Source organism: Gavia stellata, chromosome 2 (assembly GCF_030936135.1).
Source record: "Gavia stellata isolate bGavSte3 chromosome 2, bGavSte3.hap2, whole genome shotgun sequence".
Classification (NCBI taxonomy): Eukaryota; Metazoa; Chordata; class Aves; order Gaviiformes; family Gaviidae; genus Gavia; species Gavia stellata.
Window position 1 is genome coordinate 111107491 of NC_082595.1, and position 26926 is coordinate 111134416.

The 26926-nt window shown below is 41.7% G+C and overlaps 1 protein-coding gene across 2 annotated transcripts in view; it reads left to right on the forward strand.

Moving 5' to 3' along the window:
• Nucleotides 1-26926, forward strand: part of INTS9 (integrator complex subunit 9) — a 72260-nt gene that overhangs the window by 17715 nt on the left and 27619 nt on the right. For both annotated transcript variants that reach the window (XM_059830591.1, XM_059830598.1), the window contains 5 exons: nt 3860-3980; nt 7684-7818; nt 12759-12870; nt 18704-18884; nt 21346-21406. In XM_059830591.1, coding sequence (XP_059686574.1) covers nt 3860-3980; nt 7684-7818; nt 12759-12870; nt 18704-18884; nt 21346-21406 — 610 coding nt within the window. The remainder of the gene's footprint in view (nt 1-3859; nt 3981-7683; nt 7819-12758; nt 12871-18703; nt 18885-21345; nt 21407-26926) is intronic.

A 26926-nucleotide genomic window follows, 5' to 3' on the forward strand; every position in this document is an offset into this window, starting at 1 on the left:
TTGCAGATAATACTTTGCTTGGAAATAAACAACTTTAGGTGCACAATATGTTCTATGGAGGAGACAGTTTTGGTTTTAGCACATTTTAAAGATAGGGCCGGTTGATTAGAAAGTTATTTTTAAAAGCTGCTTTGTGCATTTTTAATTGATCTCCCATTTTCTATTCCTAATTCTTAACATGGCTTGATTTAAAAATTTACTAAAAATTAATTATATCATACATTATAAAAGTAGTCTTGATCTTTTCCAATATCACAAAGCAAAGAAATGAAAAATCCGAATTAACATATGTTTAACTATATATTGTACTCCCCTGTTGACCTTAGGAGCAGTCTTATCTTAGCACTGTAACTCTCACTCTTCTGAAGAAGGCAAGTAAAGCGCAGATATAAAACAAAACTAAAGACAATAAAGTTGATCAGGATTTCATGCTGGTTGATGTATACTCTGGTCAGAATAGTGGGTTTTTTTAATTTTTGGAGTCCGCTGGCCTGACCAGAACTACTCCCAAAGCACACAGTGATATGAAGAGAGAGAACTGGAGCCATTATTCTCGTCACACTACTGCATTTGTTTTGTATGCATGGTTTAAAGGAGGATCATATATCTTAGAGCTCATTTAATGTCACTTTCCTGGTGGTCGTATTTTAGAAAAAGTGCTGCCTAGCACTTTGTGTGCTGTTGCCTATTCCAGAGGCGAACACAGAGAGGTGATCTTTGTTCTGATTCAACTGCTATAGAAAGCTAGAGTCTTTTTGTTGGAGCAGTGTTTAAAAAACATTTTTCTGTCTTATATTGCTTGGGAAGTACCCTAACATTGACGGTTCCTCCTTGGTACATCAAGTAGCTGTTGTAATGGGGGACCACTGGAGGTAGGAGGAAGGTGTAAGAGCCCACCCCTGGGGACAGACAGGACCAACCCTTCTGTTCCACTTAGAAGACCTCTGTAGAGCGCAGAGCACTGTTACAGTATCATATGTTGTTGGGAACCTTGATCAGATGGCAGGTCCCTCAACTTTCAGAATTAAAATGCACATCTTGCCCAAATATGAGATAGAGGCAGAGCAAAGAAATGCTCTGCTAGTGGGGATAACAAAACATGACTAGTAGCCCTGCAGCTGTTCAGTCACATAAATCTATGTATCATAAACTGTGGCTTGAGGCTGGTACGAACCAATGTTGTCTGTGAGCTGGAACAGAGGGACAAATCTGAATTCCCTTTCCAACTGTGCCCCACCTGTGTTCTGAGTTTCCCCCTTCAGCTCCCTATGCTTCTGTAAAATGGAGCTCATATCCACCATAGAGGGTATACAAGGACTTAATTAATGTTTGCAAAGTGTTTTGAGTTTCCTGGTGACAAGTGTCATGCAAGCGTGAATGGAACTGATTATTATAGCATGTGAGCAAACATCTAACTGATCCACAAATTAACACCTGGCTAATAGCACATGCAGGGTTGGACTGACATCCGTTATTTAAGAAAATGTGATCCTTGGTGAATTTCTTTTTGAATACTTGGCTGTTGCTAGAACAGAATACTTATTACTTCTGAGTCTAACTTTAATTTTTCAGGCTGATCAATCACCATTACTGCTTTACAGTTCAGCTAGTTCTACTCGGAATAGTTAGTATAAAACACAAAGTATTATCATCTTCATTAGATAAAGCATTGAAGCATTTTAAATGCAAATACTGTATAAAATATAATAAGTTCATTATAGTGGCTTACGTTTTTCCATTATCAGATCCAGTCTGAACTAATTGCTTAGCAAGTTTTATTACCATTGGTTTTTATTTTAAATGAGCAATCTCGTGGAAGCTCTATAGATGCTCAACCAGGATATCTTTCACGCTGATTAGGTTTCGGGGGGCTAAAGAGGAAGTTTGCCTTATGAAAGGCACTTTGTCGACTACCTGTTTCTTATAGCTTTCTATAAAGTGTCTGAAACAGGCTGGTTCCTGAGACAGAGTAGTGTACAAGAGAGGCCAGCATTCTGATCTAGTTTGGTATTGCCATCCTCCTCTCCCTTCAAACAAGAACATGTTATGTCATATACTAAATGTTATCTTTTGCATTGAGCAGGAGGGACTGTCTCCGTGCAGACGCCCAGTTAAGAATACAAGCCTCTGAGTTTCTTAAGCATTCTTTTGTATACTAATGACTGGACCGTGCTGCTTCGCGTTACCTTGCCGTTTGTGGCTGTAGGTTAGCTGTCGCAGCATCTGCCTGCATACATCTGGTTATTAATGAGGTGATCCATAATAGGATGTTGCCATAGTGTTAGTAGATGCACTTGAGACTTTAAAATATCCTCTAGTAACTTTCTGTACAAATTTTAAAAGCGTGGATGACAGGTTGAATGCCAGCAGGGGCACATCTGAGGAACCAGCAGTCCTCATTGTCTCTGTGTGCCACTCAGCAAAGAATGAAACCAGTGGAGACTGGTGCCACTGGTGTCTGTTAGGGATCAGAGTATATTTACAGTGTAGCCACAGAGCCAAAGCTAATAGAAACTTAGTTCCATCACCAAGGACAATTCCCCACTTTTCTCCATTACCTGGAAATATATTCTTCTCTTCCCAGAAGAGAAGCTCCTGAAAGCATCCAACACTAAATGCGTCTTATGGTAGGTTAAAGGCTTTTACAGGCAATTTGCTTCAGTGCAATGGTGGACAACTATCCACATTGTTTGGCCTTCTGTTGCTTATGACTTCCCAAAAAGACCTTCAACACTTTGTTTGTTTCCTTAAGCGCAATATGCTTTCAGCCAGCATGTGCTGGAATTGCAGTTATCACACTAGACCTGTACAGCAGTCTTGGCAATAGCTGGCCTTAATCCTTTCTTCAGTATCTTAAATTATGGAGGCGTTCACTGACCTAGTAGATATAACAATAAATTAAATTCCTTTAAACAAATTGATCAAAGAAACTTGACCAATTTCCATAAATCTTTGGAAATTGGTTTGAATTAGCCTTTGATTTAGCATTGGTTTAATATACAAAAAAAAATCCTATTCTTCTTATGCATTTGGCAGCTGTGCTGCTTCCTGCCTCAGTTCATGTTGCTAAGGAAGATTTATTTCCCAGAAGTTAGCCATCTCTCTTACAGGCTATGACATTACAGTTCACTTCTTCCCTTGACAACGCTGTCCAGCTAGCTTGCAATGTCTGTGAAGAGCAGAATGGATGGATTTTACTTTGGTGTAAAACATCTTAAATACTTCCGTGTAGAGGATTTCAAAGAGCTCTGCAGTGTCAGCTAATGTATCCTTGCCAGTACACTCGGAAGGCAAGTCGGGTGTCTGAGTTGAAGGCAAGGAAGCTGAGGTACAGGGCACGTGCTCTTGCAAGACACTGGTGACAAAAATGCAAGCAGAGCCAGCCTTTGTTCGGGGTCTGGTACCTGTATTTTAATCACTAGATTGTGGCTTACTTTTGTTTTCAGATTCTTAGGATATGCGAAAGAGACACTGATCCAAGATCCCAGTCATCTCTACCAATTCTAGTGGTGCATTTCATGTTGACGTGTCAGATCAGCCAACATCTTTCATCAGTGGTGAAAATACCACAGGAGTTGCTATAACACCTTTATCACAGCTACATCTTTGATGAAAGGGCTGAATAGGAACAACAACAAAGAGAGCTGAGAGAGAGCAGTCTTTGGGGTGAGGCAAAATGGGCAGTGTGGTTCTGTTCCGCAACAGGCAGAAAGTCTTGCTCGTCACTTTGAAGCACCAGGCATATTTAAAACAAAAAGAAAAAAGAGAAAATCCAAGATCTGGAGAATATAAATGGGAATAAAAGCTGGTGATCCGTCAGGAAGTTCTGAAAATGCCCACACCCCGTTGATCTTTGCAGATTGCTGCCCGCCCCTCTGAAGGATGCAGTGGAGGTGTCTATGTGGAGGAAGTGCTACACTATGCCAGAAGTGAACGCTGCGCTCAGTAAAATCCAGCTGGTGGGGTATTCTCAGAAAATCGTGAGTACCTGTAAAGCTGTCCTCAGGTCAACGGTAACAACTTCTTGTTTCCCAGCTTTTCTCTGGAAATCCCCTTCCTTTTCTCTTTTCCCTCTAGATCCTGTGTAAGATCTAGTTACTCTAGCCTAGGAAAGCAAGACAAGATTGTATTGAATGTCCCCCAGTCTGCCTCCCAGGAAGGGTTCTTGTTTGGTGAAATCAGGGACTATCCATTTGTTTCTCCTTTTCCTTGGGGAAGCCAGTTTTGAGGCGGCGTACCTTCAAATTTGGAGTTGATGGCTGGCCCACTGAGAGTTGAGAGGATGTACCAAATGAATGTATCCTCTCTGTCTGTAAGCCACATCCCCTTCTGAGTTACTGTATCTCACTTCTGGGAATCTTTTGAGTGCTTTAGCCTCCACTTTCTTTTATACTGCAAATTAGGAATTGTAAACAAAACCTAATGGTTCGACCTGAACTTCAAACACTCCTTTCTCAGGTTTCCCAGCTAACATTTGTTGTCTATAATGCCATTGACTATAATCCAGTGTAGTTTCTAGAATGAACTGAACCAACAATTCAGTAGTCTGCAGATACACTGTTCCCTTACAGCTTGTAGGCAGCATATGGGCCATGATACCTGCTAGTGCTGCTCAGGGCTATAAGAAATAGAACAGCATGTTTAAGTTGCATACCAAAAGCTTTTTTTTTTTGTTCCCTTTTCTTAAGCAATGGGCCGCTGAAGTTTGGAGACTGCTGTTTATGTGTAAGACAGTTTGAAACAGTAACCAGTGGTGCTGTGTATTAAATTTGGTGGATTTGGGTTTCACAGAATCACTAAGGTTGGAAAAGACCTGTAAGATCATCAAGTCCAACAAAAAAAAAAAAAAAAAAAACAAAAAAAAAAAACCCCCACACAACAACAACAAACCACAACACACCAAAAAACCAACCCACCCAACACCACACAGCTCCATGCCCATCAAGCTACATCCCACAATGCCACATCCACACGCTCCTTGAATACCTCCAGGGAGGGTGACTCTACCACCTCCCTGGGCATCCTATTCCAATGTTTCACTACTCTCTCAGTAAAGAACTTTTTCCTAATATCTAGCCTGAACCTCCCCTGGCGCAACTTGAGGCCATTTCCTCTAGTCCTGTCACTAGTCACTTGGGAGAAGAGACCAACACCCACCTCACCACAACCCCTTTTCAGGTAGTTGCAGAGAGCGATGAGGTCTCCCCTCAGCCTCCTCTTCTCCAGGCTAAACAACCCCAGCTCCCTCAGCCGCTCCTCATAAGACTTGTGCTCCAGACCCCTCACCAGCTCCGTCGCCCTTCTCTGGACATGCTCCAGCACCTCAATGTCCTTCTTGTAGTGAGGGGCCCAAAACTGAACACAGTATTCGAGGTGCGGCCTCACCAGAGCCGAGTACAGGGGCATGATCACCTCCCTCCTCCTGCTGGCCACACCATTTCTGATAGAGGCCAGGATGCCATTGGCCTTCTTGGCCACCTGGGCACACTGCTGGCTCATATTCAGCCGGGTGTAGATCAACACCCCCAGGTCCTTTTCTGCGGGGGAGCTTTCCAGCCACTCGTCCCCAAGCCTGTAGCGTTGCCTGGGGTTGTTGTGGCCGAAGTGTAGAACCCGGCACTTGGCCTTATTGAACTTCATCCGGTTGACCTCAGCCCATCGATCCAGCCTGTCCAGATCCCTCTGCAGAGCCTTCCTACCCTCAAGCAGATCAACACTCCCTCCCAACTTGGTGTCGTCTGCAAACTTGCTGAGGGAGCACTCTATCCCCTCATCCAGATCATCAATAAAGACATTAAACAAGACCGGTCCCAAAACTGAGCCCTGGGGGACTCCGCTTGTGACCGGCCGCCAGCTGGATTTCACCCCATTCACTACAACTCTCTGGGCTCGGCCATCCAGCCAGTTTTTTACCCAGCGAAGAGTGTACCTGTCTAAACCACGGGCCGCCAGCTTCTCTAGGAGAATACTGTGGGGAACAGTGTCAAAGGCTTTGCTGAAGTCCAGGTAGACAACATCAACAGCCTTCCCCTCGTCCACTAGGCAGGTCACCCGGTCATAGAAGGAGATCAGGTTGGTCAAGCAGGACCTGCCTTTCATGAACCCGTGCTGGCTTGGCCTGATCCCTTGGTTATCCTGCACGTGTCCCGTGAGCGCCCTCAAGATGAGCCTCTCCATAACCTTCCCCAGCACCAAGGTCAGGCTGACAGGCCTGTAGTTCCCCGGATCCTCCTTCTGACCCTTCTTGTAGATGGATGTCACGTTGGCAAGCCTCCAGTCATCCGGGACCTCCCCCGTTGACCAGGACTGTTGATAAATGATGGAGAGCGGCTTGGCAAGCTCCTCCGCCAGCTCCCTCAGCACCCTTGGGTGGATGCCATCAGGCCCCATAGACTTATGAGTGTCCAGGTGGCATAGCAGGTCGTTAACTGCTTCCTCCTGGAAGTTTGTGTGGTACTGCATTACACCTGGTGAAAAAAGACCCCGAGCCACCACTAACATGGCTGCTGACATAAGTAACAGCTGCAGCTTTGTCTAGCAACTGGACAGGTTGAAGGCATTTGGACTCCTCAGTATCCATGGGTGGTTACTGTTCATTTTTTACTATCTTCACAGTGTGGATGCATCTCGCCTAATTTTAGATCTGTGCACCTGAGCCAATCATTCTTCTATAGTTCCCAGGAAAAAAGACGTATTTTATGTCTTTCCAAAGCTAACTTTTAAAATAGTCAGACCCTAATTAGCCAGTTAACCCAAAACTGGGTGACGGCATCAGGAAGGGTTTGTTGTTCATTTTACATTTCTGCATATCAGCAGAATCTAGAGCCTTGGTTTACACACTCTGAGGGACGGAGACCCTGCCTTGTTTTGCAAGGCATCTAAATATGTATTGAGATACTAGAAAAATCATTAGTATTGCATGAATCAGATGCTTGTTCTATTATTCAGTAAGCAGAAAGTAGATCACATTAGTGAGGTATACACGAAGGCCTATTTTCCTTTCTCAAAACAAGTATAACACATTACTGTGTACAGATAAAGCAATACACTTTCTAATGACACCTGGAAAGGAGACAACTGTCAGGTTGCTTATGCTTAGAGCTGAAACTGAAATTTGGGTTGAGTTTGCAGGGTGTTGTTTCTAAATCACCAGTAGATAGCATTTAAAAAGAAATAAGGTTAGAAAGTGAGTGAGTTTGAAGTTAAGCTTATGTTTTGCACAGCAAAATGTGTAACCCAAACAGAGTTTTATATCAGTACAGAACTACTTGTCCTTCCTTCTCTCCTGCTGGCCAATATGAATAAAATTTGACTAAGGGGGTATAGAGTCTTCAAAGATGTAAAGCTCCTAGAAGCTTCTTCAATACAGCAAAGGCAGGCAGAGGATCAAGACCCCTGTTGATTCCTCCATTTAGAGTTATGGTTCAGTGTGAACTCATGCCATGGAATTCACACGGAAGAGAGACTTTATGAAGGCCCTACCTCAGGAAAAACTTTTCTCAGCCTGTGTCCTGTTAGACATTGGTAAATAAAGACAGCAGACATAAAGCTCGGGAAACTAGCTTCATAAAGGCTTTGAATAGCAGAACTACGTTTAAAATTGATATCACTGATGATAAAATGACCTGTTCTGACTTCTCTCGGGGGCTCGCTCAAGTTAATATCTCTTACTGTGTGTTTCAGGAGCTGTTTGGTGCTGTGCAGGTCACCCCTCTCAGCTCAGGCTACGCTCTTGGAAGTTCCAATTGGATTATCCAGTCGCACTATGAAAAGGTTTCCTATGTTTCAGGATCTTCTCTGCTTACAACACACCCTCAGGTACAGCCCCTGACTTTTGTTAGTCCTCAATAGGGAGAAGTGTCTTTGCTCAAAAAAAAATAGAGGGGCTTATTTCGGCTGGGATCAGATGTAGTATGGAAGCTGTACAAAGGTAGCTCTGTTAGTAATTGGCTAGACTTTTAATGGGCATTGAGAAGATGTACCATCCTGATAAGCGGACAGGTATCAATAGTTACTAGGGAAAGACAACTAAGATTCTTTGCTATTGATGATTTGATATTAACTTACTTACCAGCTGGGAAATTCTCCTTCACCTAAAATAGGAAATTTTCAACAGAGTTAAACAATAGAGCATTAGTAATATTTTTTAAAATCCATATTTCACTGAAGAATCTTTACAGACAGTTCACAGACTACTTCTATATCACTTCTGAAACATCCTTCCTTGGGAGAAATGATAGCTAACTGGCTGCCAACTTTTCCACCCTGCTCTGCTAAGGGCAAAGTCTTTATAGTGCTGTAGATGTAATTTCCAGTAAATTAATTCTCTGTAGATCCATAAATTCTTAGTGCGAAGAATGGCTTGAAGTTTGCAGTACTGTGTGCTTCAGAAGTTGTCAAAATAGTTAAAAGCAATATTAGCAGGAGGTATTTAAAAATAATTTAGAAAATGTGTCAGGTTCACGATCATTAAGTAATTTCCCCCAAGGTGAGTATCTTCTAAAGAGCCTTGCTTCTGAGCATCCTTCATTTAAAAGCTTGATTTCAGGAGCTGAACAACTACAATAGATAAACCATCCTTAATAGTATGGCTGTACTTAGCTGCATGCAATGTATCAGAGTGAGTCTCTAAATCGCTTTTTCTCATCAGCCTCATACTGGCCCGGGTTGCGCTCTTTCGTCACCTTCTAGTGAAGGAGCAGCAGCGGTATTTGACAGTATATGAATGGAATATTTCTGTGAGGAGAAACTTTGCACTATAAGAAGTAGTTTGGTAACTGAGAGTGTTTTCATTGACATGAAATGGTGATTTCATTTATCAGGTTACACTGGCCATGCTTCATCGTTTTCCAAAGGTGAACATTGCTCTGGAAAGTTCTGGTAAAATCCCTGTTTTTAAGGAAATTACCTCCCCGTGTTAGGGAATGGTGTGTGACTGAACTGCCTGGTAAGAGGACAGCCCATGGGCAGCAGATCTGCACTCACTCACTGCAACCTGCAGCAGTGGTAGCAGTTAGACAGGGCAGTTTCAGCTTTAACAAGTGCAGGAAAACATGCTGCGAGCCTACCTGAAACCCTAGGGACCTACTCTGTTTGCTAACAAGAGACGAAACCTGGACTATTCACTCTGCTGACGGTGTTGCTTGTCCCACATGCTCTCCGAGAGCCTAATTTTTTAGCATACAGTCCATTGCACTTTGCATTATTTTATGCTAACGCATAGTTTAAAGGAGTAGCTTACCAGATAGTTGAAATTACATTCAGTGTGCACTTTTGTTGTTATTTACTACATCACAAATGTTACCAGATACCATTTGCGTATCAGATACCATCATCATCTTATATTTCCTTCCAGGTGGTTGTTGAAGAGAATGGGTAGTTTTTGTCTTAGTGTTAATCCCTGTGAACACCAGTACAAGTTCCTACAATATGGTGATTCTGTAATGACTAGTGGATTTTGTGAGCTGCCAACCAGCTCTTCATCCATTTGATGTTTGACAGACCATATGTAATGATAACAATATCTTGAGTGGCACAGAGTCAAAATTGTGTTCAACAAATCAGCATTTTTTTATCAGGGAGTGAAAAATTGTTTGTCTGACCTGTTTCTCCATAGAATCATGGCGAGCAGTCTTAACGAAATTCCTATCTTTTAACAGTGTATGAAAACAGTCACTGCATTTTGTTTTAAAAATTGTATCCTTTTAATCAGCATATGTTTATGTAAATACATATCCAGAGCTTTTTGACTAAGAGTAAAACCTTAGCACTTTTCCAGTCTCCTGGAACTCCCTCCATAGTTTTTAAAAACGGGCATCAGTTGACCAGGCTCTCATCAACCGTTTGTTTCTTTAGGGTGATAAGACACAGATTATTTGGGCATACAAATGGAAAAACGCTTCTTCCTCTAATACACACGGTAATAGCCTGGAAAGCATTTCATTCTCTCAAGGTGCAAACAGGATAAGGTTCATCTCATCTAACTGAAACTGGGCCCCCCCAATCCTTCCCTGCTTCTCCCTTCTGCCAGTACTGGGGTTTAAGTGCTGACACAGTGGAGATGGCAGCACGGGTGGGAATTAGCAGTCATGGGAAGAGACTGCGATTGCTGCTTTGGTATAAATTACAGCTTAAAATTTTCTTGAAATTTTAAGTTGCATCTAGGTTACATCCATAACCAGCAGAGAGTTATTGTACATCTGTAATAATCAGTCCATCTGTATTAACAACAGATAGAAAGTGAAGCAGTTAGCTTAGTTTAGGCATGGCCCAGGTTGTACAGATTAGCTGGAACTGGGTGCAGCGAATGCCGGCTGTTGGGTTGATCTTGGATGCAGCAGCAGGAATATCTTGTGAAATCCTCAGCGGGTCTGTGGGAAGTGCAAGTGAAGGGTTCAGCAAGACTGTATTCATAGCTGCTGAAAATAACTGAAGAGCTTTAAAGGGTTTGTTTGAGACTTAGGTCTGGCACCATTAATTGTTCCCTTTACTTCTGTCTTCTGGCAGATGGTTTCTATTGAAAATTTTGCCTCACGCTCTACTGAGGCTAGAATTGACACTGTTGCCACTGAAGTGGAGAACAGGAGTTGACAGCACAGGTTCAGACATGTCACTAAAAGCCTTTTAAGACATATTCTTTACATTAACCCACAAAAATCGATGCAAGCCCTTTCAGTGCAATAGCAGCTGAAATTATGCGTATCTAATATGGCATAATCATTATGTACATTATCACAGGCAGATTCGATATTATTTTTTATTGCATTATTGGCATTTCATTTTCACAGACACGCTATGGAGAGTCAAAGATTGCAATAAATCTTACATAACAGGTCTGGTCCTACAAGGTGGTGCACAGCATAAACTTCTGTCAAAGTTGATTTGAAATTCCCCTGCATGTTTAACAGAGGAAGGTCTTTCTCAGCTACTTAAGAATGGCACTGAGGAACTGTGAGCAAGGGAATTAACTGTACAGTGGTCTTTTAAGTTCAGTAGAGGAAATCTCTTCATCAGTCTCTTCTGGTAGAAGTCTTTCCTGGTTGGTGAGACTGAAGAGGGTCTGTTGAGAATAAATAACCGTAAAATACCATGCAACTGGCTGCAGTTGCCCATCTTTGCCTGAACAGTAGCTGTGGGAAGCGCATTCCAGCCCAGAGTGAGGCTAAAAGTTAACTTTTCACCATAGCTGTACTCCATCTGCAGAGTGAGAAGTGGATGTTGCCTTTTCAGGATTGAATTATGCTAAATTTTTAGTATCAAGAATATATATTTAGTATCAGGTCAGACTTAAGAATCATTTCTGCATATCTACTCTATGTTTGCTAATGGAGAGAAGTGGGTATGCGTTTTCATTCTGCTTTAATAGAATGCCAGTATAAAACATGTCAAATGATTGACCTCAGTGAAAAAAGTGTGAGCCTTTATGCACAGTCAAGGCAGAAGCTTTAACATGAGACTGCGTGCTGGTGGCCAAGTTGCCACACTATTTCCTTGGACCATTTAATCGTGAGTCCCTCTGCTACATGTGTGAGCCACAGGATAGGCTGTGCAGATGTAAACTCTTCTGTCCCCCAGGAAGCAGATGTGGTGTGGATAGATGCTTGTGATAGCTACCCTCAGCACTTTAACCACATAATCTAGGATTGTACCTGTGACTGTAGGTCGTCAGTACAGCATACACTGTAGACCCAGTGGATCAGAGGTCAAAGCCTGGTGAAGACATCTATTTCACTTTGACATAGCTTAGCCTCTAGCACAGCCTTCAAAGAAAGGTACCAGAGGAGGGCAGAGTGCTGATCTGTTTCACTAGGGGAGACTGGTAAGCCAAGTCATATTTTCTCTATTATTTTAGCTCTGGTGTTGCATTGGGAGCACTACTTTTTTGTATGGGTTTTTTTTGTGCAGTTGAAGCTATGATTTTTCACCTGTTTTCAGCTACTGGCTTTTAAGGAAATACTTGTTTGGCCTGCTATTATAGTGACATTAAAAAAATTAGCATGTGTAAGTGATTATTTCTTAGATAAATAAACAAAATTTATCAATATTAAGGAATCTAAACAAATTTCTCTTTTCTACCAGCGGCAGCATTTACCATTTCACAAAACCAGACTTCTAAAAAGACCTGTGCAAACAATCTGAAATGAGTATTTGAAAGTCATGGTCGTAATACTGCGGGCAGAAGAGCGGATTTCACAGTCAGTGGAGAGCCTTGTGCGGCATTCAGATTCATACACAAAATTGAGACCTTCAAGCCCAAAGTCCTTTGCTGATCTCACCTCTTTCAAAGAGAATCCACTGAATGGTTGAGGAAAATGGTCCTGCCCCCTGTAGACAGTGAGCCCTGGAAATCAAAGCTGGCACCTTGATTTGCAAAGGGAAGCAAGTTGGAAACTAGTGCAGCCAGAGATAGGAATGCAAGTGTTAAGCCTTTCCTGACTGCACTGCCACATTCTCAGCAAATGATTGTCTTTTCAGTGTTCAGCTCCTAAGGCCATGAAATGATTAGTCTATCGAGACTACTTTGAGATGGATCTGATTACAGTTCCATTGTTTGTTTTGGGCTGTAGTATGCAGGTAAACAGTTGTATGTGTTTTTATTAACTCCAGTTATGTTTCCACAGTTGGAGGGATGTTAAGTTTAAAGTGTTCCATGTGTTCTCCTTCTTGGTCACTGTGTTACATATTGCAGTCCTCAGAGCAGAGAAACCTGTGTTATAACTCTCATGTTACTCATTTTATTTCACTGTGGTCTGTTTCAGCCCATGGACCAGGCTTCTCTTAAAAATAGTGATGTTCTCATCCTGACGGGTCTTACACAAATCCCTACTGCTAACCCAGATGGCATGGTCGGAGAGTTCTGCAGCAACTTGGGTAGGTTGTTGAAAGACGACTATTTTATCATCTTATTCATTGCTTTGGGTGGGAAATAACTTTGAGATTCCTGGAATTGCGTAAGTTGTCCAGCTATAGCTTCTGGCATAAAACTAGCTGTTTAGATTTTACGATGTGCTCCTAATGTCATTAATACAGTAAGTGCTTGGAGAGACACAAGTTGTACCTAAAATGTTTTGGAATGGAACAGGTATAATGAGATTTAATCATCTGGTGCTCTTGGTTTGCTAAGTATGTCGCTTAGCTGCCAACAGACTACGTGTTGCCTAGGTTTTGGATATTGTTCCCAGCTGAAATATTACTATTTCCTTCCTGTATGTCAGCCAGTGTAAAATCTTTACATGCTTTTTTATGACTTTCAGTTTTGAAAACAAGCACATCTGCTTCCCTTCTTACACCTGATTTTTAAATATACCAAAAGCAAATAGCACAATCTCTGTTTAAAAAAAATATCAAGATATATTTATAGACCCCAGAAATACAAAACCTAATCAGACGCTTTCACAGCTGGAAAAGCTGATAATTGCAAAGCTGTGATAGCAGTGTGAATGGCAGCATTTTCCAGCCTGTTTGGAATGTCACATCCAGTGCTGGTTTTCTCCTTTTCTCCCCTTCCCCCACCTCAGTTCCTCTGTGCTCTCACCCTTCTGTCACCAAACCGCTTTCTCATGTCTGTCCTGCTATATATTGCCTCTTCTTTTATCAGAGATCTTCCCTTTATTTTAAACTAACTACTTTTTACAAATAAGACTAAAAAGCTCGTGATAGCAGGATTGTTACAAAGGTTATCAAAAAGACATTAGAAGTCTAAATCAGGGAATCCTCACTGTAAGCAAGTGTTCTGGTCCCCATTACACACCTGGGAGAAATTTGAGCTGTAGCATTTAGGTGGCTTACCCAAGGTTGCAGAATAAGGCTGAGAACAGAACTGAAGTGCAAATTCTTAGTCTTAACTTTTTACATGTGAATGTACCCTTGGAGAAGAAAAAAACCACAATACTTTGGGGTTTTTTGCATTTTAAAATCCTTGCGCGTATTCATAGATGCTGAATATCTATAGACTGTCTCACAGTCCTGGTATGAGACTGCCATGGTAGTGGAAGACAAATACTACAAGGGATGTGGTAGATTCCTCCATCACCCACCATCTCTAAATCAAAATCAGATATCCCTGTTTAGGACATGTTTCAGTTCAAACAGGAGTCATAGGTCCTGTTGTGGGATGTACAAGGTAAAATTATGTGGGGTTTGGGTGTTGTTTATATGAAAAGACAAGTTACAGGGTCAGGATGATTCCTTGTAGTGTAAATACCTATTAAGAGAGTGTGTTCTGGCATTTTGTAAGAATGATAATCACGGGTTATACCACAGATCCCCTCTGCCAACATCCTGGCTCCAACAGGGGCCATGAGCAGATGCCTAGAGAAGAGTATATCAACGGGGTGAGATTATATGATACTTTCTCCTCATAATCTCATAGCCTTCAAGTATTTTTTTTTCAGGAATTTCCTGAATCAGTCATGGCTTTTGTGTAGTTAGTAATGTTCAGTGGATTTCTCTTCCAGGAACTTGTTCAATCTGCCCTTGAAGCTGTGTTAATTCTTAACACCTGTGACTTCCTTTCCTAAGTGATGCACGTGTTTATATGTGTGTGTGTGTATTACGGTCTGTGTTTTCATTGCTTTTAAGCAATGAATTTTATTACTCTACGAGCTGTTGCAGATAAGCTTTGGTGACCTTGTTGTGCTAGATCCAGATGTGCTGCCCTTGTCTGTCCCTTCTGGATCTTTATGGGGGTTACTGTCCCCCTGACAGATGGTAGCGTGATCACATCCTATCATCTTACCTTCACCAAGGAAGCAAGTCTGAGCTGAAATGTTAGACTTTATACTGGTGAGGCCGAGGAGTGGAACGTGTTGCCCTGCTGCCAACTCTGCTGCAAATGTGCTCTAGCAAGCACCTTGGTCATCACTCGTGTCTTGAACTGCAACAGCTGTATGCCAAGTAAACAAAAGTGAGACCATTGTTAATTAAATGCTTTTTAAAAATTAAACAGTCTTAGAGATGTAGCTTGGGCCAAAGCAAAATCCAAAAGATGAATGCATATACATAAATGTGTTACATATGTAGGTACAGGTGGGTGTTTATCTGTACAAGTTGTTGTGATTTACGGAAACATTCTGACTACTTCGAGAGTTTTGCAGAAGGTCTTCAAGCCAGCTTCTCTTTTGAACAAGACAAACTCAGAGAAATTAGAAAATTATTGAAGACCAAAGGAAGATACATGCTTAAAATGATGCCACTGTAAGAATCTGGAATTTGAGTGGTATTTGCCAAAAACCACAGCAACCTGAAGAAATTCAATAATTCTCTGAATAATGTAGTGGTAGGGCTGTCTTTGACATGACACGAGCAGTATTTACGCATCTACCCCAACATCAGGAGAAGAAAATAGCGAATCAATTTTCTTTCAAACATGTAAAAAAGTCCAAAAAGCAATAGGTTATTGGGAAAAGCAGTAGAGTAGGCAAGCTGAGCCGAATAGTTTTCATATATTTTTCCCATTTCCAAAATGTTCATGGGACTTCACAAGAAGCTCAGAATACACTAGGTATTCTCCAAAGCAGACACTGGAAATTTACCAGAAATGTGTATCATGAGGTAATGGCATGTTTGTGAGTAAGTGTTGTGAAGCACAGAAATGGCAGTGTGAACATTTCACCTTGATTTCTTTTTTCATCCCAGCATGTAGAGTTGTAGACGCTGATTCCCATTATTACCAAGTCACATGCATGATTTCCTCTCTGCATTGTGTGTGCAGCACTGAAACCATGCTTTGTCACGTCTCCAAGTTCCTCTCAGTTTAGCCCAAACCCCTTTTTTCTGTGCTCAGCGCTGCAGCACCAGCACTCTGCAGCTCAAGAAAAGCAATTGTATTTTTACATTGCCTTGGGCATCATCAGCAAAATTGCCAGACTGTCTGTAGGGACAGTTTGTGATATTTTGTGTGCGTGTGCGGTCGTGCCTCTGTGTGTGTATGCATGTGTTTATATAAAGCAGAAAAGAGCACAGTTTGCTTTTTAGGTGCCAACTTGACCTTGTGGTGGCAGCTGTTCGAAAAGCAAGTATCTCATTGTGAGTTGTAAATTGAACAACTTGTTATGGAGCTACTGAAGGAGACTAAATTTGAAATGCCATGATTATTATACAACTTTTATCAAGAGAGTGCATCCATCAGTCACAAAGATAAATTGGGCTTTAAACAGCTTTCAAATATAACATGTCCTCTTACTGACAACTATAGAAAGTTGCCGTAGTGGTGCAGAGAGCCAGGTTGGACCTGCTGCTTGCATGGAAAGCAGTATGCTTGTAAAGGTTTTCATCCCTGTTTTGCAAAGGCTGGGAGGTAATTCTTATCCCTTCATGGAACCACTTAAGAGCACCCTCAAGAAGTAGTGCCCAGCTGTGCTGACCACCGCACATACAAATCAACTTGCACCAGGGAACTCAGTAGTGTGTTCTAAACCAAAAAGTTGTCACACGGAGCCTTGTCAGTGGTGGGATAGCCGCGTTGCTGTCCTTTCCTGTCCTGGGGAGTAGGAGTATTCACCAGGCCAGTTTCAAAGGTGCATCACTGTGGCACCAGGAACATGAGATTCAAGGGGCCAGCAACCCTGGGTCCATGGCCTAGTGGGTAGGGCAGCGGTCTGGAAGACTGCTCCACTCCCTGGATTGTGATTTTGTATTAATTATTGGTAACCAGCTCTGTAGTTTTCCTGGGAACAGAAGCTCAAGTTGGTGTCTGCTCCAAGACCTTACCCTCCATTATTTTCTCTGTGGCCCCAGGAATCTTGAACTTCTGGTTGTTTTCAACAGAAAAAGCTTGAGGTTCCCATAGCAAACCAATGGCTGCAGGGAAGGGAGACCTGTGAATTCAAACTCTAAGGCTTAGGGATGAAACCCACATTTTTCATGGTCTGGACAAATTCTTTAACTAGCTCATCATTAGATGAAAGCTCTTCCTCCAGCCGCTTCAAAGGGAGGAGAGAGCCATTCATCTTAACCAGGTGAAGCTAGTTGGTGCCTGAGTGAAAGAAGAAGGAATCCATTTCATGGAGACACACACCTTGGTGTTTCAGCCAGTATCTTCTGTTCAGAGCAGACAGAGCTGCAGACGTACCCCTTTCCTTAGCATTTTCCACTGATCACTAACACGCCCCACACTCTGCATCCCCCGTCTCTGGCCCATGCAGCATTCCTGCTGCTGTGGATACAGGAACTTATCTTTCCCCTTTGCAGAATTTTTGGGTGCATAACAAAGCAATGCAAATTCTGGTCCTGGAGCCAGAGGCTTAACTTTCAGCCCCCAGATGGCTTTGAAAATATCATTCTTAATCTCCTCATTCCTCTCTTCACATCCTGTTTACAGATGGGATGGTTTAGACTTACCCATGTAAGAGGGATAATATAACACATTGCTGGGATGTTTTGTAACATCTCAGGTTCTAGACAACTGTAAAGTATTGCTATTCATATTCACAAAGATTTTGATGGTGTAGTTTGTATGTGACCTGGAGAAAACCTAGGCAATAAATCCACTACGCTGCAGTTATAATGTAACTCTGATACAGAAGCTGTCTTTGACCACCAGTTGCTGAGGGCAGCATGTAATAGGCACTGACTGCTAAAAGGAGTTAAGCACCTAAATGCATGTGAAAAATCTTGCTACAGAGTCTGTGCATTTCCCTAAACTCCAGAAAACCTTTAAACATTCAGCCATAAAAATCTTCCTTGAGCATGTAGATGGGGCAAAAAGACCCTTAATGTGCTAAATCCGTACCCCATCAAAGCTTGTCAATAGATTGAAGTCAAGGAAGTGATTATGGCGGGATGTAATATATGCATTTTCAGGCTCTTTCACAGCTTTTTGTGTAATGCCTTGACACATAATATTACTGCTGCTGCACTGCAATTAACATCAGTAGATGGTTTTACCCCATGACCACAGATGAAATCCTAGTGAGGCAGTAATTGTTCAGTGAGGTGGACAAAGTATTTCCACTTTCCCATAAGGCACAGGATTTTTGTAGTTCGTTCTGCCAAAAGAACAAAATGTTTGCTCTGTACTTGCTTTTGCTGTTGTACTCAGATCTGTCTCAATTGCAGAGTAAACCTAATTTTCTTTTTTCTTTTCCTCATTTTTCTCTAGTCCCGTGCTGTCTACAACTCATAGAGGTTTTAAATTGTTCTTGTTATATTGAAAGGAGAGAAATATTTAGAGTTTTTAAGAAGGAGAAACACTCCCCCTCGCCCTTCTAGCTTCGAGGGCTGTTTGAAATAACCACATCTTCAGCCATTCATCTAGAGCACTGGAAACTGAGTACAGAACAGTTTACCATGTGTAGTGTTTTCAGCTGAGACCAGTGAACTGTTGTCCTTCCCCTCTGGTGGACAGCTAAGAGATGGAGCAAGGTTTATTTTGATGGTAGGGTGTTTTCTGTCACTCATTTATCTTCATGTGCCAGTGCAAGACCGCCCTCTCGTGTCAGGAGTTTTGCATGTGCTCAGTCTGTTATGTGCCCCCCAGCTAATGGAGTGTAAAATCATTCACTCCACTAAGCCTGGAGAAAGCAGTAAATAAATATATTTAATAATCAGAAGTGTTCCTCCCAATTCATATGCATAATGTTGTTCTGCTAATTCATGTGATAGCTTCTTTCTATACCTTATGTAGTATTTAGATTAAAGGAATTCTGTTAAAAAGTTTAAATATGAACCCTGTTAATTGATTTTTGCTTTCTCTCTCCCTGAGCTATGACTGTTCGGAATGGAGGAAATGTGCTGGTTCCCTGTTACCCTTCTGGAGTAATATACGATCTGCTGGAGTGCCTGTATCAGTATATTGACTCTGCAGGACTCTCCAATGTCCCTTTTTATTTCATCTCACCTGTTGCCAACAGCTCCCTTGAGTTCTCCCAGATCTTTGCCGAATGGTAGGTGTTAAAGGGCTGCTTCATCAGCCTCAATTCACACACTCAGCTATGGTAAATAGATATATGCACGTTATCTCTACTTGACATATTCAAATATATACTTGATTAGAATTGTGAACACGTTTCTTGAGTCACAAGGGTGTGCGTGTGTGTGTAAGTAGATGTTCTATAATTAGGGCAGCATCGTTTCCTGTAGAACATACAAACTCAAATAATCTGTCCTTTTTGATACTTGCACTTATGATTAAATGACGTACCTGACTTGAGTGAATTTTAGCTCTGCCTGTTCGCACATCTTATCCAGTGCCCCTAAAACTATACCATGGTCTCCCTGTCTAAGCAAAATAGATTTTTCAGGCTTAATTTTGCTGAGCCAGCAATGTCTTTGCATGGCAAAAAAAGGCTAACAGTATCCTGGGCTGCATTAGGCAGAGTGCTGCCAGCGGGTCAGGGAAGGGGATCCTTCTCTGCTCAGCACTGGTGAGGCTATATGGAGAGTACTGAGTCTAGTTCTCGGCTCTCTGGTACAAGAAGGATATGGGCTTACTGGAGCAAGGCCAGCACAGGGCCACAAAGACGAGGAGGGGCGGAGAGAGCTGGAACTGTTCAGCCTGGAGAACAGAAGTCTCAAGGGGATCTTACCAATGTGTAGAAATACCTGATGAGAAAAATGAGGCTGAGGGAGCCAGACTCTTCTCAGTAGGGCCCATTGACAGAACAAGAGGCACAAATTAAAACACATAAAATTCCATCTGAACAAAAGAAACACACTTTTTAACTGTGAGGGTGGTCAAACACTGGAACAGGTTGTGCAGAGAGGTTGCGGAGTCTCTACCTATGGAGACTCCAAAACCCAACTGGATGCAGTCCTGGACAACCTGCTCTAGCTGACAATGCTTGAGCAAGGGTTGGACTAGATGATCTCAAGAGGTCCCTTCCAACCTCAACCATTCTGTGATTCAGAGCCATGGAAAGGCGAACCTAACCACTTGTAACTGCTCCTAAATTCTTACAAATGGAGACGTGGTCTAGATTATTAATTAGGATAAGTTAGCTTTTCCTTCCTTTCTTCCTCTCCAGATTTTTTAAGTCTGGATTTCAGGAAAGAAAAGTGGGGTCCTGGAAATCTTATGTGAATTGATTGCTCAGGAGAATTGTAAAGAGGATTGAAATCTGGTGAATTTACTTTCAGCAAAAGTAGGAAAATCAAGCCTTGGTGTCCTGGCCAAACTTCAGTGTATTCACCAGGGTGTGTTGACTCATATAGTTTATCATTAAACAATTGTTTGGTTTGTACTTACAGGGTGATTTCATTTCAGTAGCAGCTGAAGTGGTAGCTGCATAGTTCTTGTTATAATAATACTGTCAAAGTAGCAGGAATGTTACGTGTGCCAGTTGGGTTGTCTTGTCTGCTGTGTCTAGCTGGCACAACTCAAGACAGCCAAGTGTTCAGACACCATTTTTTTGAATTCTACTTTGCTGTAGTGGCTTGTATTGAAAAGTCAAAACCAACATTAGCTAATCTCCAAACACTTATGTGTAAGGTGAATGTTTTACTTACGTGGAAATGGAGGCAGAGGTTGAGCATCTGTAAAATAGAGGTTTGGGGTCAGAACTGGGGTTGAAATTCAGGGATTCCAGCCTTCCAATTCTACAATTTAGTCAGCTAAAAGAAATGTCCTGCTCTTAGTATCTCTTAGACTTTATCAAATTTAGTTTGACCCAGGCTTATTGCTTTTTAATAAAGTGAAGAAAGTATGAAATGGGTAGTGTTTCCCAGAAAAAGCCACAAGGGCAGTGTCACTACAGATAATTGTAATGTCACACAGACCTCTGACAAATATCTTTCTTTTTTTAACTTCGGTAATGGGATGGATCAGGAATCTGGCTACAGCTAATCAGCAACTTTCAATGTTTATGTTTTAAAAATAAATGACTCATGTAAAATAGCAGGTAACAGTGAGCATTATGCCATGGTGAGAGACAGTTTACCAACATTGTAGCTGCAACAATAAAATGCATAGGGGAATTAGATTATAATGAACAAAAGGACCAAGCCACTGCTGAGAAGTGGGATGAGGCAAGTGGAATTTTTCTGTTGACAGGTGATTTGGCTTTGCAAAAACTGCTGAGGTCTGGACTGTGAAATGACGTGGATGTTGAGTTACAAATTTGTCTTCAACAGCAAAGGAGTTCTATTGCATAGTGTTTACAAAATTACTTTCACCTGTCTTGCACCTTCGCTACATGATCTCGCTATGACTGAGTTGTTGTCATGTCCTGTTGGTGTTAGTCCTCTAAACAGAAAGACTGGAAGCAACAAAACAAATTGGTGATTTTGTACCTGATGGCACAGATACGAAATGGCTTTCTCCAGAAAAAGTTTAACAGTAGATGGCAGCAGATACTGCAGGATGTTCTGCACCTCTCTAACCGAGCTTATTTTCCTTTTCTTTTAAAGGTTGTGTCATAACAAACAAACAAAGGTATATCTTCCAGAACCTCCTTTTCCCCATGCTGAGGTAAGTAAACCATGGTCTTGCTGTTTGCTAAGATCACAGAGTGAGTGGGTTTCTGGAACACAGTCCTGTGTGGCTGTTGTTTTCTGATGAACGCTTCTACAGCTATTTAATAGTTTTGTGTCATTATTTGTACAAGTGTTTTTTTCCTTTCCTTTCTGTGATTAATTCGGGAGCATGCGGGAGGAATGAATGATGGTGTTCCCTCAACTCAAAAATTATCATGGTGTTTATTTCAGCATATAACTTACATACGCTCGCCTGTTTTACTTCTTCCCCCGCAGAAGGCTATCTGGCATACACATGGTTGAATGTTTGCTCTTATCAGACTGCAACCACGAATATTCCCTTTGTCCAAGCAGTTTATTTCAAAGTCTGTAAAACTAAGAGCTTGTTATCAGAGACAGCTTAGTCATCCCCGCTCCTACCTCCCTAACTGAGATAGGCACCATGTTGTCTGCTGCAGGAGAAATGGTATCGTGAAAGAGAGGTTTGATATAAAAAAGTTAAACCTTGCAGCACCAAGTGCTGTCATTGACAATTTTAAATGAAATTTCTTGAGCTAGCATCTTAGTGAAGCAAAGAGGAATAAGGTTCCTATCTTTGGGGGGGATCTCCCTGCAACATATGTTGAGGCTCTTCCCTGCCACAAAATAATAATTTGAGGGGAAGTTTTAGCCAACCAGACATGAAGTAAATCTGGTATAACTCATGCCTTCAGAGTTATCTCGTATATCAAGAAAGGAAATCTCTTACTTTCTCCACTGGGAACAGGTAGGTTTCCCACTGCAGTAAATGAGAGGTAGGCTGGGAAAGGAAGAAATGGGGCTGAGAAATACTTTTGGCTAAATCTTCCTCCTGTGAGACAGTGAGCCATTTAGGGCATGCAGTCTTAGAAAACTGACTCTTTTAGTTCCTGTGGTCCAAACTGTTTGATGAGGTGTGCTGAGTGGCCATTGCAGATTTAAGAGTCTGGAGATTAAATGCTTTTTCAGGCATTGGGTTTTTTTTTCCTCTGCGATATCTCATCCAGGGACTTGTTCTGGAAATTGCCGTTGCCCATCATATCTATCATCTGTAGGTGCTTCAAAGGCATTGTTGGAAGTAGGATCTGACCAGAGCCCTCACTCTTTCCAGATGCTTGAATGCATTTGAAGCAGGATGTGCAGTCAATTGTGTGTAATCTGTTACCAAGAATAATGCAGACTGCAGGGCAAACCACCTATTCACCACTTTTTTGTAACCAAAAAATTAATTTGCACGATAAATCAATTCCAAAGCCTGATCTCCAAGTACAAGACTCTGTACCCATGCCGCTGGCTATGTTTTCTAATTTCCCCTGCATCTCTGCTTTCTGGGGTGTCCTTGTTGATCCACAGTGTCTTTGTTTCACGGACATCCTATATTCTACCAAAGACATTGCTTCGAAATTTTAGTTCACAATGTGCACTGGAACTGGCAGGTTGAAGTGAAGGCCCTTCCAAAATGAGAAGCCAAACATGCAGCTGTCAAAGTCTGGATTAATTAACCCATCTTGTATGATGTGTCTTTGTGTTTATAGAGTGATAAGTGTGTCCTCTAATTTTTAGAACATTTTATATTCTCCAGAGGCCTGTTGATAATGAGATTTTGCCAAATTATTGTTTAGCTGTTGAGACATTCCTCTGTGCTTCATGTGTAGATCAAGGTAATTATCTATGAAAGGACTCACAGCAGTGGATAACAGATCAGTTTCCATATGACAAAATGCAGAGAGGGAGTAATGTGCCTGTTACAGGTACAGGCTTTGGTTGACAAGACCAAATCATACAGGTTATGACCTACAAAACTAGGGACATTCCATCACGAGATGCACAAACAGCTTTATCTAGACCCATGGATATCACTGATAGAAAGGGTTCCCTTAAATGTGATAAATGACACAATATAGTGTGTATAGAGCCTTGAGGCTCCCAAACTGTGAAATGGCTGTAGCCTTTAGGCATTTCAGTGCTGAGCTGCCATCTGAAGTAAGTACTGCACATTTCACAGTAAGTCATCTAACAACAACTAAGATTGTGTGTTTGGGTGTTCACTTAAGCTGCTGTATAAACACTGGAAAGTGGAGTAAACACTGGGAGGTGGAGTAGCCTGCACTACCCCCACCCCATGGTGGACTCAGTGGGTCTCTTCATTGCTAATTTCTGATACCTATTGGCTGTTTTGCAAAACCAGTTTGTATGGTGGGAGGCAGTGGCCCTAGGCATATAGCAACATTCTTTCACAAGCCTGGCTTTATAGCAAAACCAAAACAAAGTAATACTCAGGCAAAGAAAGACTGAGGCTGCTATTTCATTTAGTGCTTTTCTTAAGGTCATAAATCACTGAAGTTTAGACACGCTTGAGAACACCAGATCAGATTGTTCCTTTCTGTTCTGTAAGATGCATGGTTTGGTTTAGTTTGGTTTTAAACAATCAAAGCATATTGAGATATATATAGAAGACTGACATGTAAGACACACATGCTCACCGACACCGTGCCAGGATGTCTGTGTCAGGTACCCAGGGCTCAGCACGTGCCTTTGATTTCTTGCTGCTGTCCTCTGAGGGACAGCTACTGTCATCTTTTTACTCCTGTAATTCTCAGCTGCCTTGGGCTGCATTCCAGTTTCAGTGGTACCTACAGCTGATTACGGTTTAATGCTGTCATACTGTTTCTAAGGCATGGGAGAGGAGCTGGGTTTCTTTTTCTTCTACAAAATAGAGTTGGAACAAACAGTGTAAACAGAAGGGGGGCGAAATCTTGCAGCTGATACTGTATATGTAACTCATATAATGTGAAACATCTATATAACCTATTTTCAGTACAATCTTTAACAAATGTATTATTTACTCCCTGGCAGAAATCCTGTTATGCCTGTGCAGAGTATCCACAGTAGGCTCAGCTGCTATGATGTTTTGGTGTCATTTTACCAAGCAAAATGATCTTAATATAGACGTGGCCTGAATAACCTGTCTATGGCCATACCATCAGTCTAGGAGGGAGCAAGGACTTGGACTCAAGGCTTCCAGTTACTAAGTTAGAGCCTTAGTCAGCAGTCAGCCTTTTTCTCTTAGGTAAACACTCTCCTTCTAAATCTGTGACTCACAGATTGTGAATCTCACAGGGAATTTTTAAGGAGTATCAGAAACAGACATTGAATGATCATTTCTATTGGATAGGTTGTTAGTGGAGAATTACCTCACCTTTTTCAAAGTAATGGTAGGCTTGTGCAAGGTAACCTATACAGAAATTGCCCATCATGAAAAGATGTGCTTAGCTGCTCAATTGTTGGAAGAAAATAGGGAATTACTCAGACATGCCTCTTGGTATTAGCAAGCATTAATAACATGCCTGGCATGATACATCAGAAAGGGACAGGCCAGGAAATAAGTTTCTAATTATCTACGGAACAAGTCCAGCCCAGCATGCTTTCTGGTCCTGAAATTCGATGTTCCTGTTAGTTGTATAAACAGCAAGGTTTAAAAACAAACAGGGCAAAAAATCCCCCAAACAGTTGATACAGTCTCTTGCAGCAATGAGTTCCAGTGGTGTCTGATGCATAGTATAAAAGAGCATTTACTTCCTTTAATCAGTTATGATTGTATTTTGCATTTCACTTCACTGTCCCTTTATTATTGGTACAAGAGGATAAATAAAAGTGTCTTCATCTTCTCTAAATTTTTTATTTTGTCTTACTCTTCTCTCTATACTAAGTTGTTTGAAGCTTTTTCATTCTTTTTGCATGGAAATTTTCCAGGTTTATGATTTATGTTACCTGTTTTGAACTCATTCCTTGTTCTGCTCTGCTGAATAAAACCAGACACGCTGTTCAACTCTGCAGAGAACCCAAAACACTTCTACTCCCTCCTTGTTACTTTCGCTTTAATGTAGTAGTAGGTGTTTATCATATCTCCTCACACACAATCACTGCGTACAATTTTTTGGGGTGGCAATCTGTTTCCTAACATCCAGTCCGAGTGAACAGGGAATATACTTTCCCTCTGTTATGAGCAAGGAATGTGGGCTGAAGTGCTTCAGGCTTGTAGGGATGGATTTGGACATCAATTCCCACTAAAGTTAATATGAATGGAGTGTCCAGATTCTTGCACAAGCTTTTGAAGTCTTATCTGCAGCCTTTTAGCAGTGCACAAGCTAAAAAAGTTCTTTTTAAAGGCATTTCTCTGTCATCGCTGGTGTAAAAGTTGCTGTGACTCTGTTGGAGGGAGTTAGGATCTGGGGCAGGACTGCTGTGCATTCCAGCCACCGATTTCTCAGGAGGAAAACTGGGGAAGTGGAATGGAGAAACAGTCAGTTAGGGGAGGGATGGATCTCTCTGTGGATGGCTCTCCCCTATGCTTGAACAAAAGTGGCAATTCAGTTTTTCACCAGCACTTATTGTGATGGGGAAGAGAGAAGGAGCTCAAACTGATGTAACATCGGAAGCTTCTGCAGAGTTAAAACCTGGAGTTTCCAAATGTTTGTGAATACAGCAGGCTGGCCAAGGGAGATGGTGGCTTTCACTTCCAAGGCACTGTATCAACTAGGATCAACTGTCTAAAGAGGCTCAGATTTAAGCTCTACAATGCCTAGCTGAAATGCTGTGGAGCATAAATCAGTGATTTGTTTTGTTTAGAAATGTTATTCTGGTATCCCAGGACCAACTAGTGGTGTTTTACCAAATTCCTTGAGTGCATGGGAGTGTGCCATCCTAACACAGCCACAGCTGAGGAATTAGCCATCTCCCCAACCATTTCAACAGGAACCATGGATTGTACACTCCGCACCATCCCTTTTGTGGAGGTAGAGGCTTTCTAGTTGAGTTGTTCTAGCAAGGCAAAATGAGAAGCTTTTGCTCCTTTTCCTTTCTGCTTGATCTCTACATAGACGATTTCAGGCTATAAGATAAGTGAATCCAGGCTTCTCTAAATGTCGGCAGCAGAAAAATTTGAGAGGTAATTCATATTGATCAGTATTTGCTAGTGGAGGAAGAATTTGGATTTTCTGTCCTCTCATTAAGGATTCTGTTAGCAACATCTAAGAGAAATGGCTAGGAAAAGCCTCTTTTTCTGACAGAAAGTAGCCAGGGTGGGAGTAATATTGATTCTGTGGTCTTAAGTACTAGCATTTGTCTTCTTCATCTTTGCTTCCCTCCTCTATATACCAGTTGCTGTGTAATACATTCAAAGCAATAAATACCTGGAACCAGGTGATTGTATAGAATTATTTTTTGTCTTATAGTATTATATAGAATTAGGCCCCTGTTAGTGTTGGTCTTATGAAGGGAGTGAGGGAGGTGAAGTAATAAATGCATCACTCATTGACTGATAAGAATCGCATCTGTTCAAAATTCTGGATACAGCGCGCGCACACACACACACAAACACAGAGTAAATAGCAGTGTATGTTGGCTCACTTCAGTAAAGGGTACACAAAGGCTCTGGAGATTTATCCTGTTTATAGCAGCAGTTGCTGACCCTGTAAATCAAGTCTACCGCTTTAAA